At 40.2% G+C, this 24,454-nt stretch overlaps 1 protein-coding gene across 1 annotated transcript in view; it reads left to right on the top strand.

Annotated features, from left to right (window-relative positions):
* Window positions 1-24,454, top strand: part of tyw1 (tRNA-yW synthesizing protein 1 homolog (S. cerevisiae)) — a gene marked incomplete in the record, with an annotated part of 58,309 nt that overhangs the window by 23,493 nt on the left and 10,362 nt on the right. Inside the window, 3 exon segments of the mRNA XM_044354136.1 lie at window positions 1-32; window positions 3,216-3,351; window positions 9,211-9,321. Of these exon segments, the coding sequence (XP_044210071.1) occupies window positions 1-32; window positions 3,216-3,351; window positions 9,211-9,321 (279 nt within the window).

Raw genomic sequence — 24,454 nt, 5'->3', positions numbered from 1 at the left:
GTTACCAATGCACAGTTCCCCAAAGAAATCAGGTAGGGGCTAAACGGACACAAACATGTTTTTTTTGTGTGTGTGTGGATGTGTCTGTCAGTATATTTCTCTCTTACTCTCTAAATCTCCACTCCAGCCAATCTGTTGGGTCTTAGTATATTTCTATAGTGTTTTTTTTTTCCTTTCTTTTCACCAGCTCTTTCCTTGGGCAGGTCTATTAGAAAGTAGGGAGCATCAGTGTGCCCTAGCAGTTAGATTGTTCCCTTGCAGGAAGGATCAAAGGTTTATTCTCCACAATTACCAGCGCTGTGTGTCCTTTAACAAGAAGGATCCAATACAACGGAGTTAAATGGTGCTCAAAATGTTTTTTCAGAGGTGGATATGTCATAACCTCAGCACGTCTGTCTGACCAGATACCAATAAGGACAAGTGAGAAAATATGTTTTCATGTAATTCGGGTGAACTGACCTTTCAAAACAAATGGCATCCACCACGGCTGTATATGCTGAGTCCTGTGCTTGAGCGCTAATCATGTCCAAGGACGGTTGAATCGAGGGCAATTTGACCTGGTTATAGATACTTGAAAGTCCAGTTGCCCCTGATTCAACCCTACTTGGATAACCATGACCTGGAGTACTGAGGATCTTCGCACACAGTGCTAAACATGCAATCTCTAAAAAGGCCACTAGCCGCTGGCTCCTCAAAAAAAAACTCATTGTAGTGAAGTGATTTGGAAAACTAATTTCCTGTAGTGATGAAAAGGGCATCGATAGTTAACTTTTAGGTCATGCCACAGATGCAACACCGGTGTTTTTTCCGTAGTCTTTGGGTTAAACATGACTTCTCTGGAGCGCTACAAGAGTTCAGGTCTCCTCTTTCTGCATCCATGTTTCCTTGACAGTAGTTTTCACCACAGGTACATGTTCCTGGAGGCATGTACTTTATGCACCTACAGCAACTGTTTGAAAAATGAATTAAAGACACTTTAGATGCAGGAGAGGTTGTGAGCATCACTATAAAAACGTTTAATGAGGTGCTGAAAAACACTGAGGTGACCTCACAATGTCATTATTAGCTTCTGATTAGCAGTCAGTCACTGCGGCTATATACTCTCCTGACATCCCTTTATGTACAAAAATAAATCAAAGTCTTTCTTGCATCACGTATACAGTATATAGTGAAGTACAAGAAGAGCTGTTAGACAGACAGCATGTTAAAGCAGACATCTACTATGATAGCTTCATTTTTATTCAGTTTGGAGCCACAATCTGCTCACATCGTTAGCATCTGATTTTCTTTACCATGACAGCAGCTCATCACGTATTCAGCACCCGATCTGCGCCTCGTTCTGCCTTCCAGGTGAATTTTATGAGTGAAGGGAAGCTCACAGGTGCAGTTCAAAGGTGGGGTTTCTATGAGATCGCTAAGGTCAGAAAAGAACTGACAACGTATGATCTTGACCTCAAAATATTTGCTTTGGCCAACTCCATATAACTAATAAGATTATATTAAAATATTTAGCACATGACTATTTCTTATTATTATTACATGAGGAGGCATTAAACACGTTCAAGGGGAAGGAAAAGGAGATTAAATGACAAAAAGAAGAAAAAAAAAAAAAATGGGCAAAAAAATACTGAGATAATTGCAGCCAAACGCTCACTTAAATGTCTTGACAAAAAGAAAGAAATTGTTTTGTCGTAGCTTGTAGTGATTTTAAAGTTCAATGATAGTCAAGTTTGATGAACACGAACCAAAACTCCCCGTGCATTATTCAGTTTGATCAATACTGCACCTACGTCTGAAAAACAGGCACCAAAGCCTCAGTGAATCTCACCCTGAGTTTTAATGTCCAGACCCTACACGCCACGTCTGTCCATCCAGATGCCTTTCAAGCCGTCATCAAGACATCCACTGACACACCCGGTATGTCGGCTAACTTGCCCGTCACAGGCTGACTTATCATATACTCATCGAGCGTGTTGAAGGCAAGAACAGCAGCCATCAGCCCTTATTTTCCTGTCTGTCAGAGCCACCTGGTTGGAGATGAGCCGTCGCAGTTTGCTTTGATAAAGGGGGGGGGGGGGGAACGTTTTCTTCTTTTGAAAGATGATTCACCAGAAGTACAAAGAGCTGAACTCCCTGACGTTCTGTCTCATTCCTAACTCGGCTAATTGGTTATTTTTTTTGCATCTTTACACAATCGCCTCTCTTGCAAATATTTGTATCTCAGGCACATAAAAGGGTAGTGCTCCTCTTGTTTCAGTCGTGTGAATCTTTTATACATTTCTGGTTCTGTTTACTTCTCCGGTGTGTGTGTGTCTCTCTGCTCTTACAGATCGTCCCAGAGCGCAGCTACACACATAAGTTAATGTCTTTCCTTATTTAATATTGATGAGAACCACTCTCGAGTTTTTCACAGCTTCCTCCTTCACTGCCCCCTCGTTTTTTCCTTCACCTGCCTCTGCAATGAGTCTGTTGCTGTTCCTATACAAATGCAGTTTGCTTCTAGTAATCTGCTTACAGTGTGCGTTTCGGGTCTTTTCATACATGACAACATATGAAAAAAAAAAACTTATTCTGTTTTTTATACTTTACTGCCGTGAAAAACGTTTGACATGTACTTAGCGGCTGTGGCGCCATTACTGCCTCGTGGTAACCCGTCTGCTTCCAGCTGGTTACCAGAAGCTGCTGCTGCGTGCACATTGAAATCATGATGGGGAAAAAAGTAATTTTCTCCCTGAAGCTTATGACAAACTGCCGAGCGTTTGAAACAGCTGTACTGTATTTTGAAAGAGTCGATAAAATTCAGTAAATAGCAAAGCTTTCCGTTTCATTACTTTATTTTCATGTAATGAATATACAAATTTCAATTAGATGGTGATCTGCATGAGAAATAAAGAAAAAGAAAAAAATATGGTTATAATAATCATGATCACTATAAGCAGTTTCCACTGTGTTGTCTTTGTCTTAGATCGAAGAAACACGACTTCCTGCTTCAGAGATCTGACAGAAATACACTGATGTTTGCTTAGAGGAGTGTAAAGTATTGATGATGATATTGAAAGAGAATTTAAGAGGGATTTACTCTTTTTGTTTTCCTTTTTGTTCTCATTTTTTTTTCAAAGGTTCCTTAAGTTTTGTGCCGCTTTTCTTCTCAGACTCTTTCTCTCTCAAACTGGATCATTCTTATCCTCCTCCTCCATATTTTCTGTCATTTCCAGGAGTCTGGTGCCAGTTACCCAGTTGTACGTCAGCGTGGACGCGAGCACCAAAGATAGTCTAAAGAAGATTGACCGGCCGCTTTTTAAGGACTTCTGGCCACGATTCCTAGACAGCCTTAAAGCCCTGGGAGAGAAGGTAAGCTGCCCACTAAGTACGGGTTTTTCAGCCAAGAGATCAGAGAGGTGAGATTGTGACCGAGAGGGTGATGGTTAAATCCTGCGTGCTACTGTGAAGTAAGGTAAGATAGATAGATGAGGTGAAACAATTGCTGTATTTCAATGTCAAGCTCACCTGTGATCATAATTGGCTGTTGGCAGTACACTGTGTCAACTAACTATGTTAAAAGTTATGACACTTTTATAGACGGTACAATCAAAGTAGGATCAATGTCACTGTAAACAAGAACTGTTTTTGTGCCCGTAAAGCACTCCTACAGGTCACGATAACTTGTTATAACCTCAAGCTTGATCAAGTCTATTGAATTATTAATTATCACAAGTACATAAATTACAGTAGATGATGATACTTGCAATTAGGGCTGGGAGATATGACCAACATCTCATATCCTGATAACAATACCTATCCTGATATAGCACATTTTGATTCAATGGATAAATATATGACCCCCAAAGCTTTGATTGCACTTGTAGTAATGTAACAACTGTCATCAGCTCGAGTACTTCACCTGCTTCACTGTCTCTCCTGTGTGTGTGTGTGTAGCACGCACACGGAGGGCTCAGCCGCGCCGCGGTGAACCAGCAGAGGAGAGTAGCGCGACCATAAATGACAGCAAAAACGCAGCAGAGACTCTCTCACACACTGAGCTGAAATTAAACAAGTGCACATAAATTTGGTAAATAACATAAATAAAGACGGTCTCCGCTGCGTTTCGTTGTCATTTACAGTCGCTGTCTCGCTGCTTCTCTTGTCTCTCTCAGCAGGGACGAGGCTGAGCCCTCCGTGTGTGTGTGTGTGTGTGTGCGCGCAACGCAGCGGAGGAGAGACGAAAAAACATTGCCGTAAAAAGTGTGATTTGTGTCACAATGAAATAAATGATAGATGATATATCGTCATATCACAGATCCCTACTTGCAATGATTTTTTTTGAGTCGGTGATTAAGTGTAGAACTAATTCTCCCTTGGAAATTGTTAGCCATATGGCATCCTGGAAGTTTCCCAGCCAATCAAAAGTGGCGCTGGACTGCCAGTTCTTAATCCAAACCATTTTCTTTCATGTGTCGTTTGCTTTACTTCTAACTGAGAGGAATGCAAACGCTGCAACCCTAATTCATATTCACCTGCACTACATTTATCTAGCCATATCATGAGTAGAGAGCAAAAGCCTGCAATTTTTGTCATGATTATTATCTTGACACCCAAATGATATGATGTGATGGAGGGTTTGGGTTGTAATGGTGGTGACCTCTCAGTGGCACAGAGTGAGAAAACAAGACAGTTTCTGGTACACTCCTTTTTATAAGGCAATAAGTTCCTCTTATCAGCCGTAACAGGAAAGCATCATCTTGATCTTTTTGTATCTTTTCTTCTCACTGATGTTCTGTATTCGTCAGGGTTTCCTCGCTCTCTCGCTTCACACAGAAACGATCGAGCTTATTCTAGGCACCGGATTTGTTTGAGAGATGGCATCTGATACGGTTGTTGACAAACAGATGAGGGATGCTGCTCACCGCCAGAGTATCTTATTTGTGAGGAAATATCTTTTTAGCTCTGATAAAAATGAAATATTCAGACTAAGGTGAGACATTCAAATTTCATTGTTTCATTTTTCTCTGCATCCTTAGATTTGAGGGATTTGTTACAAGTAATGTTCTTGATGTGGTTAAACTTTTGAATTGTTCTGTCTCTCCCTTGCCCTGAAAATGTACTGAATCTCCACAACAACCGTTTTTTTTTTTTTTTAATGTTTCGAGTGAATCAGAGCAGCCGAGGAAAGCTGCTGCAGCCCTGATCGAGTCCTCTTGGCAACCGCAGATTGCAATGTCCTCTGTATTTACCAAATTCCTATGCGATGACAGCAAGATAACAACAATTGATAGAAAGCACTTTAAGCCTTTAACACTTCAATCAAGTGAGTAAGAGCGGCTTTTTATCGATTCCTTCGAAACAAACCTTTTCACATTTTGGCTCCATCAGTTGATAATGTCATCGCCGCCACCGCAAGAATGAAACCATGTATGTGATCTGTGTCCACAACTACCCCTGCATCCAATAACCTTGCAGGCCTTTTCATCATTCCTGAGCATAAGGAAAGTCCATTATCTGAACCTGCATCTAGCCGCTTAGACGCTTGTGTAAATCGATTCTTTTAGTGCGTTTCCAAAAAAGCCAAAGTCAGAGAGAGAAAAAAAAAAAAAAGAGTCGCTAAGGTGAGCCGGCAAAACGACCTTGAAAAAGATGTGGGCCGTGAAGTCTTTACACCTCTCTCTCTCTCCGTGATAACCCGGCTTCCTCTCGCTTAATGCTTTAGCAAACACTGGACAAATTCATTACCGCTCAGCTTGAGGTGTTGGTAACTGCGCAGCTCGAAGCAAATCACCGGTGATGGATCATTGCACTCTAATTGCATCTCACCATTTTCACCACACACACACACCAACAAGCAAATATCAGTAACTGCAGGGGTTTGAGCCATATAAAAGAGGAACATCATCATTAACAACATCATCAAAATTAAGTGCATCACACAGCCTCGCAATAAATACTACTTATGTGAAGTTAAGATGACAGCATTGTGTGTCTTCAATCTGGACTATGATTACTGTCTGTGATACGCAGTGACATTTTTTAACATTTAAATTAATGCAAAGCAAACATCTTGTAGTGCTGAGCGTTCTTTTAACTTGGAGAAGTTCTCTAAATGACCATTTTTTTTGTAAAATCTACATTCAAACAAGCTTTAGACATCAAACATATTACATATATGCAGAATATTGACTTTATGGGGATGTTAGCGTCACTGGTTTTCTACCCTTTAAGTGAGTAAAGTTTTATCCAGGGTTCAGTTCAGGGCAGAGTGCTGCTGGACCACAGAGAGACTGACACTTTTGCCTGCTGGCACACTCGCTGGAATCTCATTATTTTGGATACTGCTCTGTAGTTTGACAGTCAGTGGAGCCATCAATCTAAAGAATTACCTTTTAAACTCAGTGTCCAACAAATGTCTAATGATATCAGGGTTTTTTCTGGCCCAGCATACCACATGTTAAGCCACTTTTCCACTACACAGTACCGGCTCAACTCTACTCTACTCTACTCTACTCTTCTCACCCTTTTTGGTTTTCCATCTGGCAAAAGTTGCGTATAGTATCTGGTATCCGGTACCTACTTCTTTTTGGTATCCAAGCGGGCTGAGCTGATACTAGAAGATGACGTGAAAACACTGCAGACCACTGATTGGTCAGTCCTTCTCTCTCTCTCTCTCGCTCCTCAACTAAAAAATGACAGAAATGTATGAAATGTATTATTCACACGAGGAAAAAACAGTACTGATTTGTCCTGTTCTTTGTATTTATCGCAGCGTTAGTTGGATGTAATGAATGAATGAAAAGCAGAAATGCAGAGGAGGAAAATTAAACTGAAACTAAGAGGTCTGTTTCCACAGTAAATCATCTGTTGAATGTTTGATGGTTATTTATTTCTGCTTTAGAACGTAACTGCCATGAAACAGTCAGAAAATAATGTTTTATTCCTCTCATTCATGGGTTTTATTCTCTTTAACGTCGCTACTTCTCCTTGCTGGATCACCACCAGGCTGTCTCTTTCTCTCTTAGCAGACTCACTGTCTCTCTTTTTCTCTCTCATCTTCTTTAAAACAATCAAGCCTAACTTTTAACATTAACAAACAAAGAGAAATGTCCTCCCTCTGTCCTTAACTGGTCCCTAAATCGATACGAGAGTACTTCCTTGTTTTATAAATGAAGCAGCACAGACACACAAAGTATCCGTGCTGTGTGTGTTTGACCAATCGGTGACGGTCATCCATGCGAACCCTCCTCTGAGGGAGTATTATCTGTAATGGAAAACGAAAGCGAGTAGAGTCGAGTCGAGCAGGTACCATGTAATGGAAAAACAGCATCAGACACACCAAATCTATTCTATGCAGGTTCACACTGAGTGTTGTGCAAATTTTAGCAACAACAATAATATGCACAATTCTTTGCAAAGTGATGTGATAACAGGACAGTCAGATACTATATGGATGCAATATGTGGCTTCTTTTCTTCCAAATTACTAGCATGAAAAATGTGTTTTTTGTAAAAGTGAAAGAAAATGAACTTGAAAATCAGTTACAATCCTTCAGTGGGGCAGTAGCTTAGTGCAGAAGTCAACAAAATGTGCGTTTTTTACTTTTCTGTATTTTTACTTTCTAATATCACACTTAAATTCACAGCGGTGATGATTTGTGTGATATGATTGAGATAAATCAAAAGCAGTCATGCAGTCGGGTTTGGCCCTTGTCATATTTTAGCTATTGATCAAATGAATGCATAGTAAACCCTTTGATCAATTACGTTTTATGATCCACACAACACCAGAGACGTTATGTAAACTCACATACATGGTGATTTAGCGTTATAGATTAGCATGATTGCCCCAGAGGGTTGCACATGTACTCGTGTGTGTCTGTGCATACACCTCGCTGTGACAATATGGCTTTTCTTTGTGCGACTTCCCAGTTTCCTAAAATAAACTCTTTCTTTCTCTGCTTCCCATCATCACCCCCCCCTAGCCCCCCCCCCCCCCTTCCTCTCTCTGTGTCTCAACTCCCGATCCCTAAGTCTCTGTTTCACGGTGGGCTCTATCTCCATCCTTCCTGAGCGCTTATCCCTCTCTGTTATCCGTTTGACAGCTTCTCCTCCTCCTCTCCTCCACCTGGCCTCCCTGCCGGTGCGCTCGGGGACTGATAGAGTTGTGCCTCAGTGTCGGGGATTTGGAAAAGACGCAGCTCGAAAATACCTCCCTGCTTCTACTGGCCAATTATCCCCCTTCCCCACTGAACAGAAAGGACCTAGTATTATAGATAACCTTCCAGTGAGAGAGAGGGAGAGAGTGAGTAAATGAGGGAAAGAGCGCACTCTCCTCTCCCATTGTCATCCTGCTTTTTTATTTTTTATTATCAGTTCCTCATGTCCTCTGGCGTCACCCTCTCCCTGCTTGTCTTTCCTTTCCTGTCCTGTCTTCCTCCATTAAATTCTAGATAATCCTCTCTCCTGATATACAGCTACAACAATAGCCTACACTATTGATCAGTGCTGTTTCAGTACTTGTATTTAAGTATGAGAGAGATGCTTTCGGTCCTCGATTTAAATCCTTTGGTGTAACTTAAATACGCTGGCCGCTCTCTACTTATTCAGTATTTACTCTATTGTTCCCTCTCTGCTCACTGGCTTATAATGCTGTGGAGTTTCAGTGTTTTACTGATGCACAAAGGGACATTTTTGACAGCTATGTATCTGGAGTAAACAAAATATTGACAATAAATTTAGAAAAGTTGTTGTAAAGCAGATACCATTCCTTGAAAAATACCTGGATGAGCCCTGATCTCGATCCTTCAGATCAGCTTTGGAAATCCTTTAAGTATGCACATGTGTCGCAACGCAGCAGTTGTTAGAGCATCTGGCAACGTGCGAGCCTTCTCTTAACAGCTCTGTTACGGTTCAGACAAAAGGTAGCCGGTTGACAGGACATCTGGGAGCCACTGTGTCGCCTCTAGAGGACAGATGTCGGCGACGACAACGTGCCATGGCTCTTGAATAAAAAACTAATGCAGAAATTTGAGTTTGAACTTTATATAAACGATCAGAATAGCACAATAACATTCTCTGAGGCAACGTTTTATACATATATAATGCCAGAACTTGTGCTTGTCTACCCTGATTTGAATTAATAGCACATTCAGCTCTGTTGTTTGTGCATCTGTGCATCATTACTTGACACTGTGCATCATTACTCGACCTCTGTCTGTCCATCCAGAGGCAGAGGACGGTGTACAGACTGACGCTGGTGAAGGCCTGGAACGTGGAGGAGATGCAGGCATACTCGGAGCTCATAGCTATGGGCCAACCGGACTTCATTGAGGTCAAGGTAGGATACAGCAGTATGTGCTTTATATGTTTGTAGTTATTGTCATATATATCACTAATTATCACTGTTTTCTAGTTACACCAGCTTTCTCTTTCTTTATTTCTATCCGAGTCACTGTTTTACCAATATTTTCCGGCACTGAGCTTTGATGTGTGTCTGGAGAGAAGCTTCCTAATAGCAAAGCCCGTCTCATTTGCTCCTCATTAATGGATTTTTTTTTTTTTAATGCAAATGAGCCAAGAGTACCGGCCACCGGGCTGGTTATACAGCAGTAATTCATTTAAGAGGAACACTTGGTACATGATATCTCCTTTCACATACACATCATCTGCAATTCCCTAAAGGTCTAACAAATTATGACATTATATAAAGGCGGCAACGGGAATACACGTGTCCTGTATTCCCAACTGAAAGGAAACATGCAGAATTAAATAACGATTCAAAGGAAAATATTTGTATTTAATTAGTTTATAGGCCCCAGACATACCTAAATATTTCAAATGAAGGCTAATAATCAGCATCCTGCCGGCGCCGCACCGACTTATACATCAAGGGAACAGGCTGAACAAACAACCTGATATTCATACTATATATTTAAAATATAAAAGTCAAAACAAAATATCATGATCCCTCTCGCCAAAAGCCAAATAAACTTTTTAAAGCATTTATTATTTTAAGAACTTCAGGGTCCCTTGAGTGCAATCAAATATATGTTTATGATTTATTGACTTTTGTCAGTGACTGTGTCTGGGTGCCTTCGTTGTTGGGGAGACATTGTGAGTTTGCCACTGAGCAGTTTGGACTGTGAACACCTGAGAGAACTTCATGACTTGTTTTTGTACACCTCTGTCTGTAAATATGTCACTCGATAAGTGGAATAATTGACTGGAACGGTGGGCACGTCAACCTTATTGCGGTCATTTGGCGGACACGGTATTAATAGTATGGGAAGATACACCTGGATACATTGTGAGCTATGGTTGTCATAGTGACAAACTCGCCTGTATCTGTGTTCGTAATTCATTGCATCAGATAAAGGTACGATCCAAGTAATAATAGCAGAAGTATCACTCGCAGCAGTAGTCAAAACACGTCATTAAAACTAGATTCAGCCCTTTCTCTTCCTGCCCGTGAGGAACCATCTTCACCAGAATTTAATCATATAATTTTATGGGCTGCACCTCTCCCAACTTTGTCTTGGTTCAGTCTTAATAGTTATAGCAGAACCAGAGGGTTCAGAACCTGCTGTTTTCTCTTTTAAGAGGTATGAAAGGTTTTGGGGGATTACTTGATTGTAATGCAAGCCAACGGCACGCCTGACATGACAAGGAATTAAAAGGGAAACAAGTTCAAAATGGATAGAAAACATCAGTGGCAGTTTAAGGCCATTTTCAAATTAAATTTACTTAGTTTAATGACAGCGAGAGGTTTGGAAATAACACTGTCTATTCTTAGTTTAAACGTCTCTTTCATGTCTGTCTAAACATGTAGTTTTTTATGTACTTTTGTATGTTTTAACATATACTAACAGATCTGTTTTGTGTTTAAAAAGCTCTTTAATTGACGCTGACTAGACCTGACTTAACTGTCCAAAGTAGTATAGAGTGACATTCTAGCAGACCCGCCGATCTGTACGCATTTTGCATAGCAGGGTACGCAATTTGACATAAAAGTATGCAAAGAGCTGGTGACGCTTTGTAAGTTTGACCAGTTGTGCTGTACTGAAGTCTAACATCAAGGGGCAGCAGCAGAAATACACCAACAGGTGTCTGGTCTGCCCAGTGAATCGACATTAGCCCAATGTTACATATGTATTTGCAAGCTAGCTTTCTTGTTCTCCAGCCATTTAAGTTGGTAAAGTAAGTTATATTGTCTGTGTGTCACAGATGGTTAAATGTGACTTTTCATAGTATTGATCATAATAATTGTTGCAGCCAAACCTGTAATCGTAATGAGAGGAGCAGATCATGACGAACTGTGCACATGCCTCAGAAATTCCTAGAAAGTTACCAGGAGAGATGGCCATGCCTCGGCATCTCCGGACTTCCCATCATGCATTCTGCACAGTCTGTAATACTGATACTGAAATCAGTCATCAAGGATCAGCAGGTGGTAATTGAACATCGAATGATATGCATTTTCAGAGCAATGTTTATGTTTATGGCAAGAAGTGTTGTGAATTAAAAGGGATAAAATTACAACAAAGAATGGCAGCACCAGCTATATATTCAGGTAAATCCCCAGAGTGATAAGTGCTCATGTTGGCATAAGATGTTATGAGGGAGGGATGTGTTAATTCATGTTATTTGACAATAGGAATATGATAATATTAGTTATGGATAGTAAGAAGTAAAAATATAATAAATACCCCCACCACCTCCTTCGGTTGAAGGGACTTAACATAAGAAAACAGAGACACTGTTCACAAACTTCATCGTTATCTGTAGCTGGACCATTATTTCAAAAAAGTCCCCTAATAGCCAACAGTAAGAAGACTTTCCCTGAACGGTGAACAGAGCAGCTGTGATCTCATGAGCCGTTCCCTAAACAGTATTACAACTGATGGTAGCACAGACACAGGTGACCTTTTACTACCAGACTTTATATTAAGCTACTAGAAATGGGTCACTTTATTTTCAGCTGCATGCTCAGTCAGAACTTTTTTTTATTTTTTTTCCTCTCAAGGTCATGCTTACAGTCAGACTTTAATTCATTGAACTTTTTCTCTCTAGAGGTTATATTGATCTACTGTGAATGATTCAGTTTTTGTTTTCAGGTACGTACTCAGTTCGAATTTAGATTTCTGACATTAATAAATGAGTCGGCTATCAAAAATATACCGTGTTATGTCTGGTTTTTGGTCTCAAACGTACATGAGCTGAGTTTTTATTTATTTTTTTTGGCATAAAACGATAGTCCAAGACTTTCTTCAAGGTCGGCAGGTCTTTTATAGCCATGCTGCAAGCTTTTTAACTGGTTGTTGTAACAGCAAAGTGATTTTAAAATACGATTTTTATATTGAATTGCATCAGACCCGTCACCCCGCTGTAGCTGCCCTCGCTTCACTTACTTCACATGTTTCTGGATATGTTGCATGAACCAGATTGTCCAAAAAACAAAAAAAAAACATCTAATTTTAGCAGTTGATTGATTTCATTGTTTCTGTCTGTCCTGTGTTCATGTTGTGGTATAATTATTAATTTAGTTGTGATGAGTCCAACATGTTTTGTCTATTATAGTGAGCATGTCTAAATGAGCTTATTAGCAGTAATTCTTTTAAAAGCTCTTTGTTTAGGATGCTGTCCTTTATTATCGCATATAGCAGACTTATAAAGTCCCTCTTTGAGTTTATGATGATCATAAATCTTTCTACTCTACTGTAGGGAAATAATCAGCTTTTGTTTTGATAATGTATTCTGCCTCCTGACAGTAAAAACTGGACTCAAATTTGCTGTCCGGTGCAGTTTATCCTCACTTCCTTTTAAACAGTGCCGAGGCTCTGTAAAAAAAAATAAGGCCAACGCAATTAACTGTCACCCCTTCAGATAGCAGAGATGAGAGCGAGCCGTGACCTTTGAAGTCAAGTAAAGTTGAGATTCAGTTGTATTCTATTCTCATTCAGCTGCAGGGGTGCGAGCTAATTGGTCTGAACAATAATCTGCTCGTTTGTCAGGCTTCATCCTGCCCCCCCCCCCCACACACACACACACATGATGACACACGCAGACACATCATCCATCCCCTCGTGTGTCTCCCATTACATGCTTCCCTCATCCTAAGCATCGTGTTGCAAAGGCGAAAGTACAAGTGAAAGGCTTCCCACAGTCACAGTTAGTATTCACGAAGCACCTCTTCCCACACCGAGCCCCCCTCCAGGGAATACCTTCCCCCCCTTATACTCTCATTCATAATCCAGAGCACTTCTCATTCCTGCTCTACCTGGGAACACAGTTCCACCTCTGGACAGCCTCCGCTGGGATCCCGCCGCTCCGAGCTATTACTTTCTTTAACCTTCATTTATCCACGCTTGGTTTATTAAGCTGAGTGTTCACAGCTACACAGAATCACACCTGGGAACCAGCCGGTACAGTCTCATCTGGCGGTCAGCAGCAGATAGGAGCGGTTAGATACCTTTAATCAAGGGCATCGTAATGCAGCAGAGCACAATTTACATGATACAGCAACACGATTTTAGGTGTTTGATCACTATGAGACTGCAAAACATTGATTCTCCAAGTCTCTTAAAACTCTACTTAGAGTTACAAAAGATATTTTCTTATTTGGATACTTGATGATAGTGGTGGAGAGCGCTCTAACACTCAACTTTTAAAATGTCCCTCTCAGTAAACGTCCTGGTCACAAATCTTAAATAACCAAATTTTACGTTTGTTTAACTTAAACATATCATTATCAGGATTTTTTAAACTCTTAAACATAGATATAAGTTTAACAAATCCAGTAATGGTTTGAATGTAGTGAGCAGTGCTACTCTTTAAGTCTTTCTTAGTAAACCACCCGACTACACCTTGTTAAACCCTCTTCCCACATGGATAGGTACGTACTGCATATTAAGCAGGAGCTCAGGCAGGACTGTTGCTTATCTTACAGTAAAACGTGTCTGTATTATTGTCTCCATTTGCATTCTCGACATCTGTATCGTGTGAAGTGCCATCATCTTTGAGAGAGGAAAAAATGATTCATTCATGTTTCATTGAAAATATGAATTTAATCAGAGGAGACAAGTTTTTTTTTTCTGTTAAGCAGCACTTTGTGTTCAGTTCCTCTGGTGTTACATGGTGGTGCTGATGGTGCAGAAATAACAGCAAACCAACCGCACACACCAGACTTAGTTATGATCCTTATTTTGTTGAAAATGTGCAGGCACATACAAAGACCGGCTGTGACAGGAAGTAACAATGTCGTAGGCTGGAGCAGCTTATTGATTTTAAGCTGTTCACACCAGACGCCGTAGATGTATCTGTGTCTGCAGGGTTTAGCCAACATCGCAGCGCCGGAAACAGAAAGGCAAAGCAGTAAAGATAAAGCACACTCACCTAAAGCTCACAGCTCACACTGATGAATATTAGAAACATGCATTTAAACACATTATTGTTTACTTTTCATCAGAGTGAGAAGAGATGTGATTTTGTTTGGACGCTAGCTGTGTGAACAACCCAAAAACAAAACCTGCGAATCACATATTTTAATAAAAATCTGATGAAAATTTAGACTTTCATGGGCCGAGGAAGGTTTTTTGTGCAGAGCCAGGAATGTTTTAAGGATTGCTTAACGTTGCATAATAAATCTGTTTTAACATTTTCACAATTTCATCATAAACCTTTGCAATTTCTTGAATAACAAATCTCACATTTATCCTAGCTTCACATGCAGTTTACAAATTTCCAAATAGTTTCTATTATTAAAGCAATAAAAAAAAAATCCTTCATCCTTTATTTGGCTGATTTCAATACAAAAGTTTGGCCACCAGACGCATCAGCCAACCAGAACATCAGAGGTCAAACACAGACTGACAACCACATTCATACTAACATCCATTAAAGTTATACTTACAAAACACTATTAAACTTTCAGCGCTGTCAGAAAAAATGCAGCAGTATTCAAGTTTTCCACTCTAAATAATGAGATGAGGGAGCCAGTGCTATAATGAGAAATTCCTGCAGTCAGAGGGTCAAAGCATGTGGTCGGGGGGGGAAACCAAATGAAACCTTTCTGAAGGGCCAACAGGCAGCGAAATTATGCGTGTGTATGTGTGTGTGTATGTGTGTGTGTGTGTGTTTGGGTTGTGTGAGAAGGTGTTTTCATTTCTCCCCCATAATGAAGTGTTTTGGGGGGAGTCTTGTCGGCCTGGCAGTTTGCTCCCATATTAAAACTAACAAGCTCCCACTCCTCCCATCAGTCATCCTCCTGGTGCACAGGCTGTGTACATACAGAGTGTGTTTTCCTTCCAGTGTCCATCCAGTTAAATATCTTTTTAGCCAATCATTTATCAGCTGTGAGACACAAAACAGAAGGCTATATGTGACAGTTGAGGGGTGAAGTTTTCTTTTCCGGTGTGATTTGGGGGCTCAGACGAAAATCGACTGTCAGATGAGGTTCTGGCAAACACAGATGATTCAAGACATATATATATATATATATATAAATATCCTGATTCTGTTTGACTGCCTAATGCAGTCTGTTGCTGGATGATGTTGCAATGAGTTTTGGCAAGTGAGAGGCAATTGAAATAAGATTTAAAAGCATGTCCTGATGTGTTTTTGGTTTGTTTGGTTTTTTTTTGTGTGTGTGTGATTTTGCAGTTGGGATGGGCTAACGGAAACTGATTAACTGTTAGTTAATATTTAGGAACTGGTTGAGTGACACAGGTTGGTTAAGAGCCTGTTGAGAGCACGAAGGGGTAACCTAAAATTAATTACCATAACATAGAAAGACTGTAGTGTTGTAATTAAAGCCCGACTGATATATCGCTCAGCTGATATTGTCGGCTGACATCGGCATATCACAGATATATGGGTATCAGCGTATATGTTGTCCGATATGCAACAATATATTTCTTAACGTTACATACGCAGCATTTTATGCATATTTGATCCTTTTTCTTAATGCAAGTTTAATATATATGTACATATGGTTTCTCTGTATGTGTTTGTTTTTTGTTTTTTTTTTCATTTATAGTTATTTATAATTATTAAATTCCCAGTAAAGTTGTTTGTGCACTGATGTCATTTTATACAATAAAGTTTATTGTTAATCTGTTAAATATCATGCCTCCATTACATATCTTTGTCACAAATATTTGATAACCACATTTGAGGGATCATTACAAAAAAAATGTGTTAATGTATATATTCTGTATAAATAAGATTATCGGCTGATATATCGATATCAGAATTGTTTTAGTCACTAATATCGGCATCGGCTTCCAAAAGTCCAGTATCGGTCAGGCCCTAGTTGTAATGCACACTTAAACGCCAGTTCACTCACACACACACCTGTCCTTTATTCTTTAATTTACCGTTACATCCGTCTGCTGACGCTGTTGTGTAGAGACGCGCCCTCCTTTTTCTTCTCTGTGTCTTGTCTCGGTCTCTCTTTTGATTCTGTCCATCTCTCTTCAAATCTACTGTTCCACTGAAGTTTGTCATGTGTTGTAAACATCAAAGCAATATTTAACCATCTGTGCAAAAAAATGAACAATTATAGGATCCTGATTTCTACGTCCTCTTTATCTTTCATATACATGAAGCTCTTTCAAACTTAAATGATGTGTTTTACTGCTTATTAAAAAATCAACAACTTGCTTCAAGTCTGGGCTTTATGATGGAGTTTATTATGTGGTGTAAATGGGTGAAAAACACAATCTCTTGAAGTTTCCTCCTTTAGACTTGGCTGGCTTTTCTGTTAAAGATTTCTCGCAAGAGTGTGTATTGATCCTCCGCTACATGGCATTTCATTATATCAAGAGAGCACAACACTAACAAGACAGCAGGGAGCGTCGGGCTGGACGGGCAATCAGAGATACTCATCAAATAGCGAATATGTGGTGATCAGACACAGACTTTACACAGGAAGTGAGATGTTAATATAATTAAGCTTGACTCACAATTTCCAGTTTGTTCATGTGATGATTCCTTTTATCACACAATGAGAGAAGCAAAAGAACAAAAGCAGAGCGATCATCAATTCTCAGTGTTTTTCTTTTACTCTCGAGGGGACGAAGATGAAGAGCGATAAGCACACACACACACACACACACACACACACACACACACACACACACACACACACACACACAAAACTTGCTATGAATGTCACATAAGCACCTCTGCAGTTGATTAACACAACCAACAACACTTAGAATCATCTGATTGCAAGTCATTTATCAATATCAGACAGTTTCTCTCCAGTGTAAAGATCTGCTGCTCCTCTTTTGTTTTACATTATTGTGAAGTGAATCTCTGGAGTTTATTAGACAAAACAATTTTGAAGAGAAGAAAATCACTAAATCACTATTTTTCTATTTGTTCAATATCCAGATCTACACCAGGTAATGACTAATATCCCAGTCTTTATAAGACAAAAAATTGATATTGCAACATATCGCGATATTTCCACTTGCCATAGTATCGTAAACACGTTTTTTTTTTAAACATAGGACCGCTAACAATAGATTCAGCTTCTTTGGTTTAGGGCTACCTGAGCGCCACCACCCTCTGCTGAACAGACTGGTGACGGTCAGATAGACAGCAGTTATAGGTGACAACAAAGAAGAAACGCAAGCAAAATAAGCAGCTGCTGTCAGACTCCGTGTCCACGCTGGAAACATAGAGTCCACCAGAGCTTTGACAGTCACTAGAAGCACACTCATGACCTTTATGAAAGTTTCTGTATCGTAGCCGAGCTAGCGGCTCTACTACAAGAGGCTCTCCGGTGTCAGTACGTAGCCCTACTGTTTATCATGTTAACGTTACCGTCGTCACTCGTCAACTTTTAATATCTTGTAAAGCTCTGCACAGTTAGTCGTGTGTTGTGTTTACTGCCACAGAAAAGGAATAAATCTATGGTTTATGAGGCACCACGTCGCCTCTCTGCCGTCTCTTATCAGGTTTACTAACGTTGCCAGCAGCACAAACTGAAGCCACAGTTATCAGTGTTGTGATATTTATACTTGGCAACATTTCTTTTCTGTGAAACTAAGGTACTGTCAGTAAACACTGTACATGATCAGACTTTTCTGCTCTTTAAAATAATGTTTTCTCCCTTTGTCGGGATACATCGTTACTATGGGACGAATATTGTTATAGCATCTTATCGTGATTTCATCCCTGATTCCCACCACTAATCTTAATAAACTGTATTAATTATTCATTGTCTCCTGTGAAAATCTCAGTAAAATCTTCCACCTTTATCCTGACAATCAATTATTTAAGTAGAGTCACCGACACAAGTAAAAGGTCATCATCAAGGTGACTCTTATCTCTCTCTCTCGTCTCTCGTTCCTAAATCATCTCCTCTGTCTCTCTCTCTCTCTCTCTCTTATCTCTCCGCCCTGCTGCCTACCAGCAGTATACGGTCATTTACCGAACAGATGAACCCCTCAGGCTGCCGAGCTTCGGGCAAGCTATCGACCTCGGCATCATGAGCCCAGTAATTAGTGCTTCCCGGGATAGCCTGGTGACAGTATGATAGAGCGAGCTGTTCTGTCATATCACCAGCTCTCAGATTAGTCCTCACTGCTGACTGATGGCATCAGGTCTGTGGAAGGGTTTAATAGAAGTAATAATGTTTTATATTTACAGTATACTATATATCAGGAAGTAACCAAGATCTTCAAAGGCACAAGAGAATGATTAACATAATCAGGCAAACAACACACTTAATAATGAAAAAAAGACGAGGACATTTTATTGTAGCCCCCAGTTTTCATGGTATTATTGCAAGTTGAGTGCGTTGTATCTTATTTTCTTTAATAAACAATACACTTAACAATTAGGAAAGTCACTCCTATAAATATGAATCTCATCTGGTAGGAGTTTAAGCTCAAATTTGAGGCAAAACTGCAAATTCAGCGACACCGTTAGTCTTTAGTCTAACTCTGGGAACAAAAGAGAGAGATTTTTTTGTTTTTGTGAAAGATGACACATTGGAAATTATGTACATAGAAGCTGAGTAAACTAAGTAGGAGAAGGGGCAATTAGATGCTTCTAAAATAATTAGTAAGATTTTTTTTTTTTTTCTAATATCTCCTGGGAGCTGAAGCTGCAGAAACGCTGACATGGAGTTATTGTAGTTAAAAGTCCTGCTGCTGCAGATGAAAGTGAGCTTTATAACTGTGGAATTACAATAATCATTTGTTGGGAAAATTAAAACATTTGAAAATACAACAATATCAAAAAGATTTAAGATCCTCAGGAGGGTTTTTTTGGGGGCATGGGAAGCTTATTTTCACCATGTTGTATTTTTTTTCCTACTAACTCTACATTTGCACGGCTGACAAACAACATAAAGTGTCTTAGTGAGGTGTTAGGCCACCGGAGCCGCTTCAGTGCTACTTATTATAGATTCAATACGTCTCTGTAGCTCTGCTGAAAGGCTTGAACACCATTTAAATTCTCTTATTTGGTGTTTTAATGATGTGGTGGACGACGCTATCTAACGACCCAAAACACTCCCAATTAGGTCGACATCTGGTGACCGAGAGAGACATTTAGCATATGATTCACATTATTTTCATACTCAAATTTGTACTCAAGCCATTCAGTGTGTACTCTCGCCCTGTGGATGCAGGCATGGTCTGCCTGGAAGAGACCTTTCCTATCAGGATTCCCAACCAGGACCCCAACTACACCAGGAAAATGTCTCCCACCTATATGAAAGCTTCTGTACTAATGTTTTTCCACTCATTTATTCAGGTTTTTCCTTTAATTTGTCACCCATCAGTATATACAATAGGGTCCAAAAGTCTGAGACCACTCTCAGACCCTACTGTATATAGACATATGAGTGTTGCACATGCATTGGATCAAGATTTAAGTGTGGATCTGTAAGAATGATGTATTGCATTGGTGTGTGTGTATATGTGGTGTCCACCGTCGCCAGCAGCAAGACCTTTGTTACTGACCCATTAATTATTAGTCCATCATCTTACGTGGCACAACACATTCTGCCCGCGCAATTTACCGCCGTTGTCCGATTGTTGTCCGACGTGTGATTTATCGTCCGACTGTTGCATCAATACCACTTACCTGCCACTGGTCTTCACTCACCCAGGAGGGAAATGGATTACACAGAGAGAGAGAGAGAGAGAGAGAGAGAGAGAGAGAGAGAGAAAGGGCGTAAATGTAGCAAGATAAATTTGATCAAACGCACACAGCTGTGTGTTGCGGACAGTGAGGGGGGGGGCCTTGAGGATCAGCATTTATGATTTCCATTAAAGACGAGAGACATAAATTATTTGTGAAGGGCTCTCACTCTTTCCCCCCCTCCACACACACTCTCATAACTTCCTCAATGATACAGTACATTCATTCCCTCCATATACCTCAGACATCTTTTCCATCTCCTCCTATCGCTCTCTCCTCCGGCGTGGCCCATTCCTTGTGATTTATACTGAGTCCTGGGTAGCTGATCTTTATTCAGCGGGCCCTCCAGGCAAGGCTGATAACACCAAGGTCCCCCCCATCAATTCTGTCCAGCGTCCCAGCCCTGCTTCGCCCACAGCCGCACCCTTTCTCCCTCTCTCCAAACTCAATCCCTATAAATACAGTTCTGTTTGCATTAGTTTTCTTTTGTGGAGTAAATTCTCAAGAAGCCCCTAGAAAGAAAGACATATGTGGTTAAATTACTGAGGGAATGGCTGCAGTTTACAACCGGAGTCAAAGATCCCCTACAGCTGTTGAGTGGACAGGATCAAATTGATGTGAATGGCGCTCTTTAAACAGCCGGGCCAGCCGGAGAGAGAGAGAGAGAGATCAGTTTCAAGAATGTTTCTTGTGTAGTCTGCCACAGAGGTAAGCGAGTAAATACCCCAGAGGAAGAGTAAGTTTTCTGTTTCCTTGGACAAAGCACTTATTTCATGGGTATAAATCCTCCTTATTAGTTTTAGGAGATTGGCCTCAGTCATCACATTGGTGGAATTTTGATGTCTTGACTGCTATGAAATGATGAAACATCTGGTATTTCATCTTTCCTGGGAATGTCATTTTTTTTTCACTGGTCATTACTGGTTAAGTTCCCAGAGTTCAGAATCATAGAGATTATTTGCTCAAGTCAGAATAGGTCATGGTCAGGCAGAGACAGGAAGGCCATGTGGGCTTTTACATGAATATTTATACATGAATAATATGAAACTATTTTAACTATCAAAAAATACGGTAAATAAAAGATATGCAATGACAACTAAATCATAAAACATCATTTAAACGTCTTTGGTTTTAACTGATCTAGATTTCTATAATTTAGCACCACTAAATGTTAATGAAAAATCATTTTAAATTTGTAATGCATATTCAAATATTTAAAGACAGGAAACTGCGCTGTAAATCTGCTCAGTGTGTCTTCTTACCAACTGGCACAATCCTCTCCCAGTAATGATGGAGTGGGTTTCTCTGTGCAGTAGACATACTGTCCAATTACCAGAATATTTGAGCCAAGTTTAAACAAATCATTGTGACTAAAGATACTTATTCCTCAGGCGGGATCCATCACTAGTCTCACAGGTTATCACCAAAGCTTATTGTTTCATGTATCAACAGTAAAAAGGACTTTCTTAACATCATGAACAGATTCTTTTTTAAGCAAACACAAAGTTTTTGAAAGTATCTAGTAGGGATGTGCAGAGGGCCCAGTATTTGTATTTGTTGAGGCAGCAAAATTATCTGTATTTGCATTGGAACGCTGGAACAATAAGTGTTGTTCCTGAAGTGTTCCCTTGGGAGCACTTCTCGCATGTCAGTAGCTCAGCTTTATCTCCGGGAGTGATGTCCAAATAAGGAAATGTGCGTCATGCGGCAGGTGGATGTGACTCCCCTCGTTAAGACCTGCTGATAGACGTAACAGTGGAGTAAAAGACAGAGACTGAGATATGTGCGATGTAACTGACCTGCATGCTGGTATTTGAAGCAAATCATTTTAAAAATATTTCTATGAAACAAATATTCGTAAAAAAACCCACTATTTGTGCTTTGCCGTATAACGTATTTGTATTCTGGCACACCCCTAGTATCTAGTCATCACAGGAATATGATACAATATGTGAGACTTAAAGCTGTACAGCAGGGGGTGATGATCAATCAATGGCGGGAACAATTGGCTCATGCATGTATCTTTACATTTACAGTACAAAACTTTTTGTTAACTGCTGTTTTTTAACAAGTATACAGTTACCAGAAAGACAGAATGTGAAAATGGCTTGATGCTTTACATACAAGCAACATGCTCGCTGTCATTTCCGTCCCCACAAATGTAGACACACGTAAACACACACACACACACACACACACACATACACACATAAACACACACACAGATGGTTACTCTTGTTATTCCTCCATGAGTTACCTGGGTGAGGATCAGACAGCGTCCCTGGCCAACAGATCAGAGAATTATGGTAGCACAGCTGCTGCCTCGGCTCCACCACTACAGCATGCTGGCACACCGGGTGTGTGTGTGCACGTGCATGGGTGCGTGTGTATGTGTGTGTGTTATGGGAGGTGGAAAGGGTCACGGAGGACAAGACGCATGTACATAGCTCGTGTTTAGAGTATCACACGAGCGTATGTAATCACACGAGCGTATGTACGTGCTTCTTGTCATCTGTGATCCTTTCCACCCACACAGTGCGTGAAGATTAAACCTTTTTGTTGGAAATACACAGAGGTCCTTCATCAATCATTTGCTCAGCCTAAATAACAAACACTAGATTTCTCCCAAGCAGTACATAATGCAAAACGCAAACAGCATTACACATGAATGAATAAACTCTCACCCACAGGGACACTTCAGTTTGATTCTTACAAACGTGTTTACCTACTTGTGGTTTGTTCTTGTACATTTGGTTGAATTTAAGAGTTCTTTGTAGCAACATTACCGGTGATATGCCCATTCAACAATTTGTTGTTGCAAATTGCCAGTGCAGAGTACATTCCATATAGGAACATTTTTACTTGAAAAGGTGTAATTCAGAGTTTGAATCCAATCCAACTTTACAGTCTCTCTCATTACTGAACTGTCTGAAGATATAAATAAAATCTTGGAAAAGAGATACTGCTGTGAAGCAGCTGCAGGAACCCTTTTCAGCTATTATATAGAGCTATTATTACAAAAAGGTGTGCCTGCAGCCTACATTTGATTAATTATTACTCTAAACACTCCTGAAATCTTAATTACTCCCCTGATCTCCTCTCCCTCTGAGCTGCTCTGCTCTCGTCCTCTCCTTTGCGCCCGGGTCTTAGGACTGAGAGGCTGATTGAGAGTTGACACCCACTGTAATATACAAGAAAAATAAAGGAATACATCTTCTGCAGATTCTAGATCAGTTATACCTGTACCGTCAGGCTCCACCAGTGAGAGCGATTCATTAACAGAAAGGACAGTCCAGGTTTAACTGCTGATATGCAGTAAATCATGAAGTGCACAAAAAATTGACCCATATGATTATTGAATCTAGTCCCTGTTTAAAAAGTAATCAATAATCTGATTCCTGGTGCAGGTCTTGTATTAGAGTCTATGAGGCTGCTGCAGATTCCCTCAGTTTCAGTCGCCCTCCCCTCTCAGCCCCCCCTAACACCTCAGCCCAACTCTTCAATAGATTCTCTGCTACAGGAAGCTGTTGTTCTCCTCTCATTCCCCCTCCCTCCCTCCCTCCCTCCCTCCTCTTCATCACTTATAACCACAGCACAGGTCTGCCGCTATTGATCTGGAAACAATCAGTGTCCAGCCTGCTGTTTTGATTGATTTTTGTGGATAATACCAGATGGTTTTTCTTACGTTATTCCATTTTTCTCACCCATTGACAGGAAAATTATATGTAAGCTCCCAAGTTTATCCATGATAATCAGCAGCTGTGTATGGAGCCTTTTGTCAGTCACACTCTCCAGACTAACATATATATATATATATAAAATAAAATAATCACCATTTCTGACCACTTGAGAGGCTTTAAGTGCATTCAAGTACAAAATGACTTGCTGTCAATCACTAGACTAAACGTTGTGATGTCAGATGACCCCACAAATGTCCCCCAAACGTCCCCAAAATGACCGATGACTCAGATATTTGTCCGTATGTTGGCGTGAACCTGCACATAGTCTCACTGGAACGAGTGAAATGATTCACGCGATTCAGTTTTTCCGCTGCACTTCTTCACTTTACAGCCGGAACAACAGGACAATGGAACTTTTTTATTTCAGGCACCTTGTAAACTTTTAAGATCGAATGCATCCAGCTGCCAAAACTGTATGCATGAACATACAAACCCCCATGATTAAATACACCCGTGACACACAGTGCATCTACACTAGTACGAGTCATGATGATATCAAATAGTAATCTAATATTTTAGATTGAATTCTAGATGTTGTACATTTATTTGAATACTTAAAAACATCACATG

This window comes from Thunnus albacares, chromosome 6 (genome assembly GCF_914725855.1).
Source record: "Thunnus albacares chromosome 6, fThuAlb1.1, whole genome shotgun sequence".
Classification (NCBI taxonomy): Eukaryota; Metazoa; Chordata; class Actinopteri; order Scombriformes; family Scombridae; genus Thunnus; species Thunnus albacares.
Note: the sequence above shows the minus strand (reverse complement) of the source record. Positions and strands in the feature narration are given on the sequence as shown.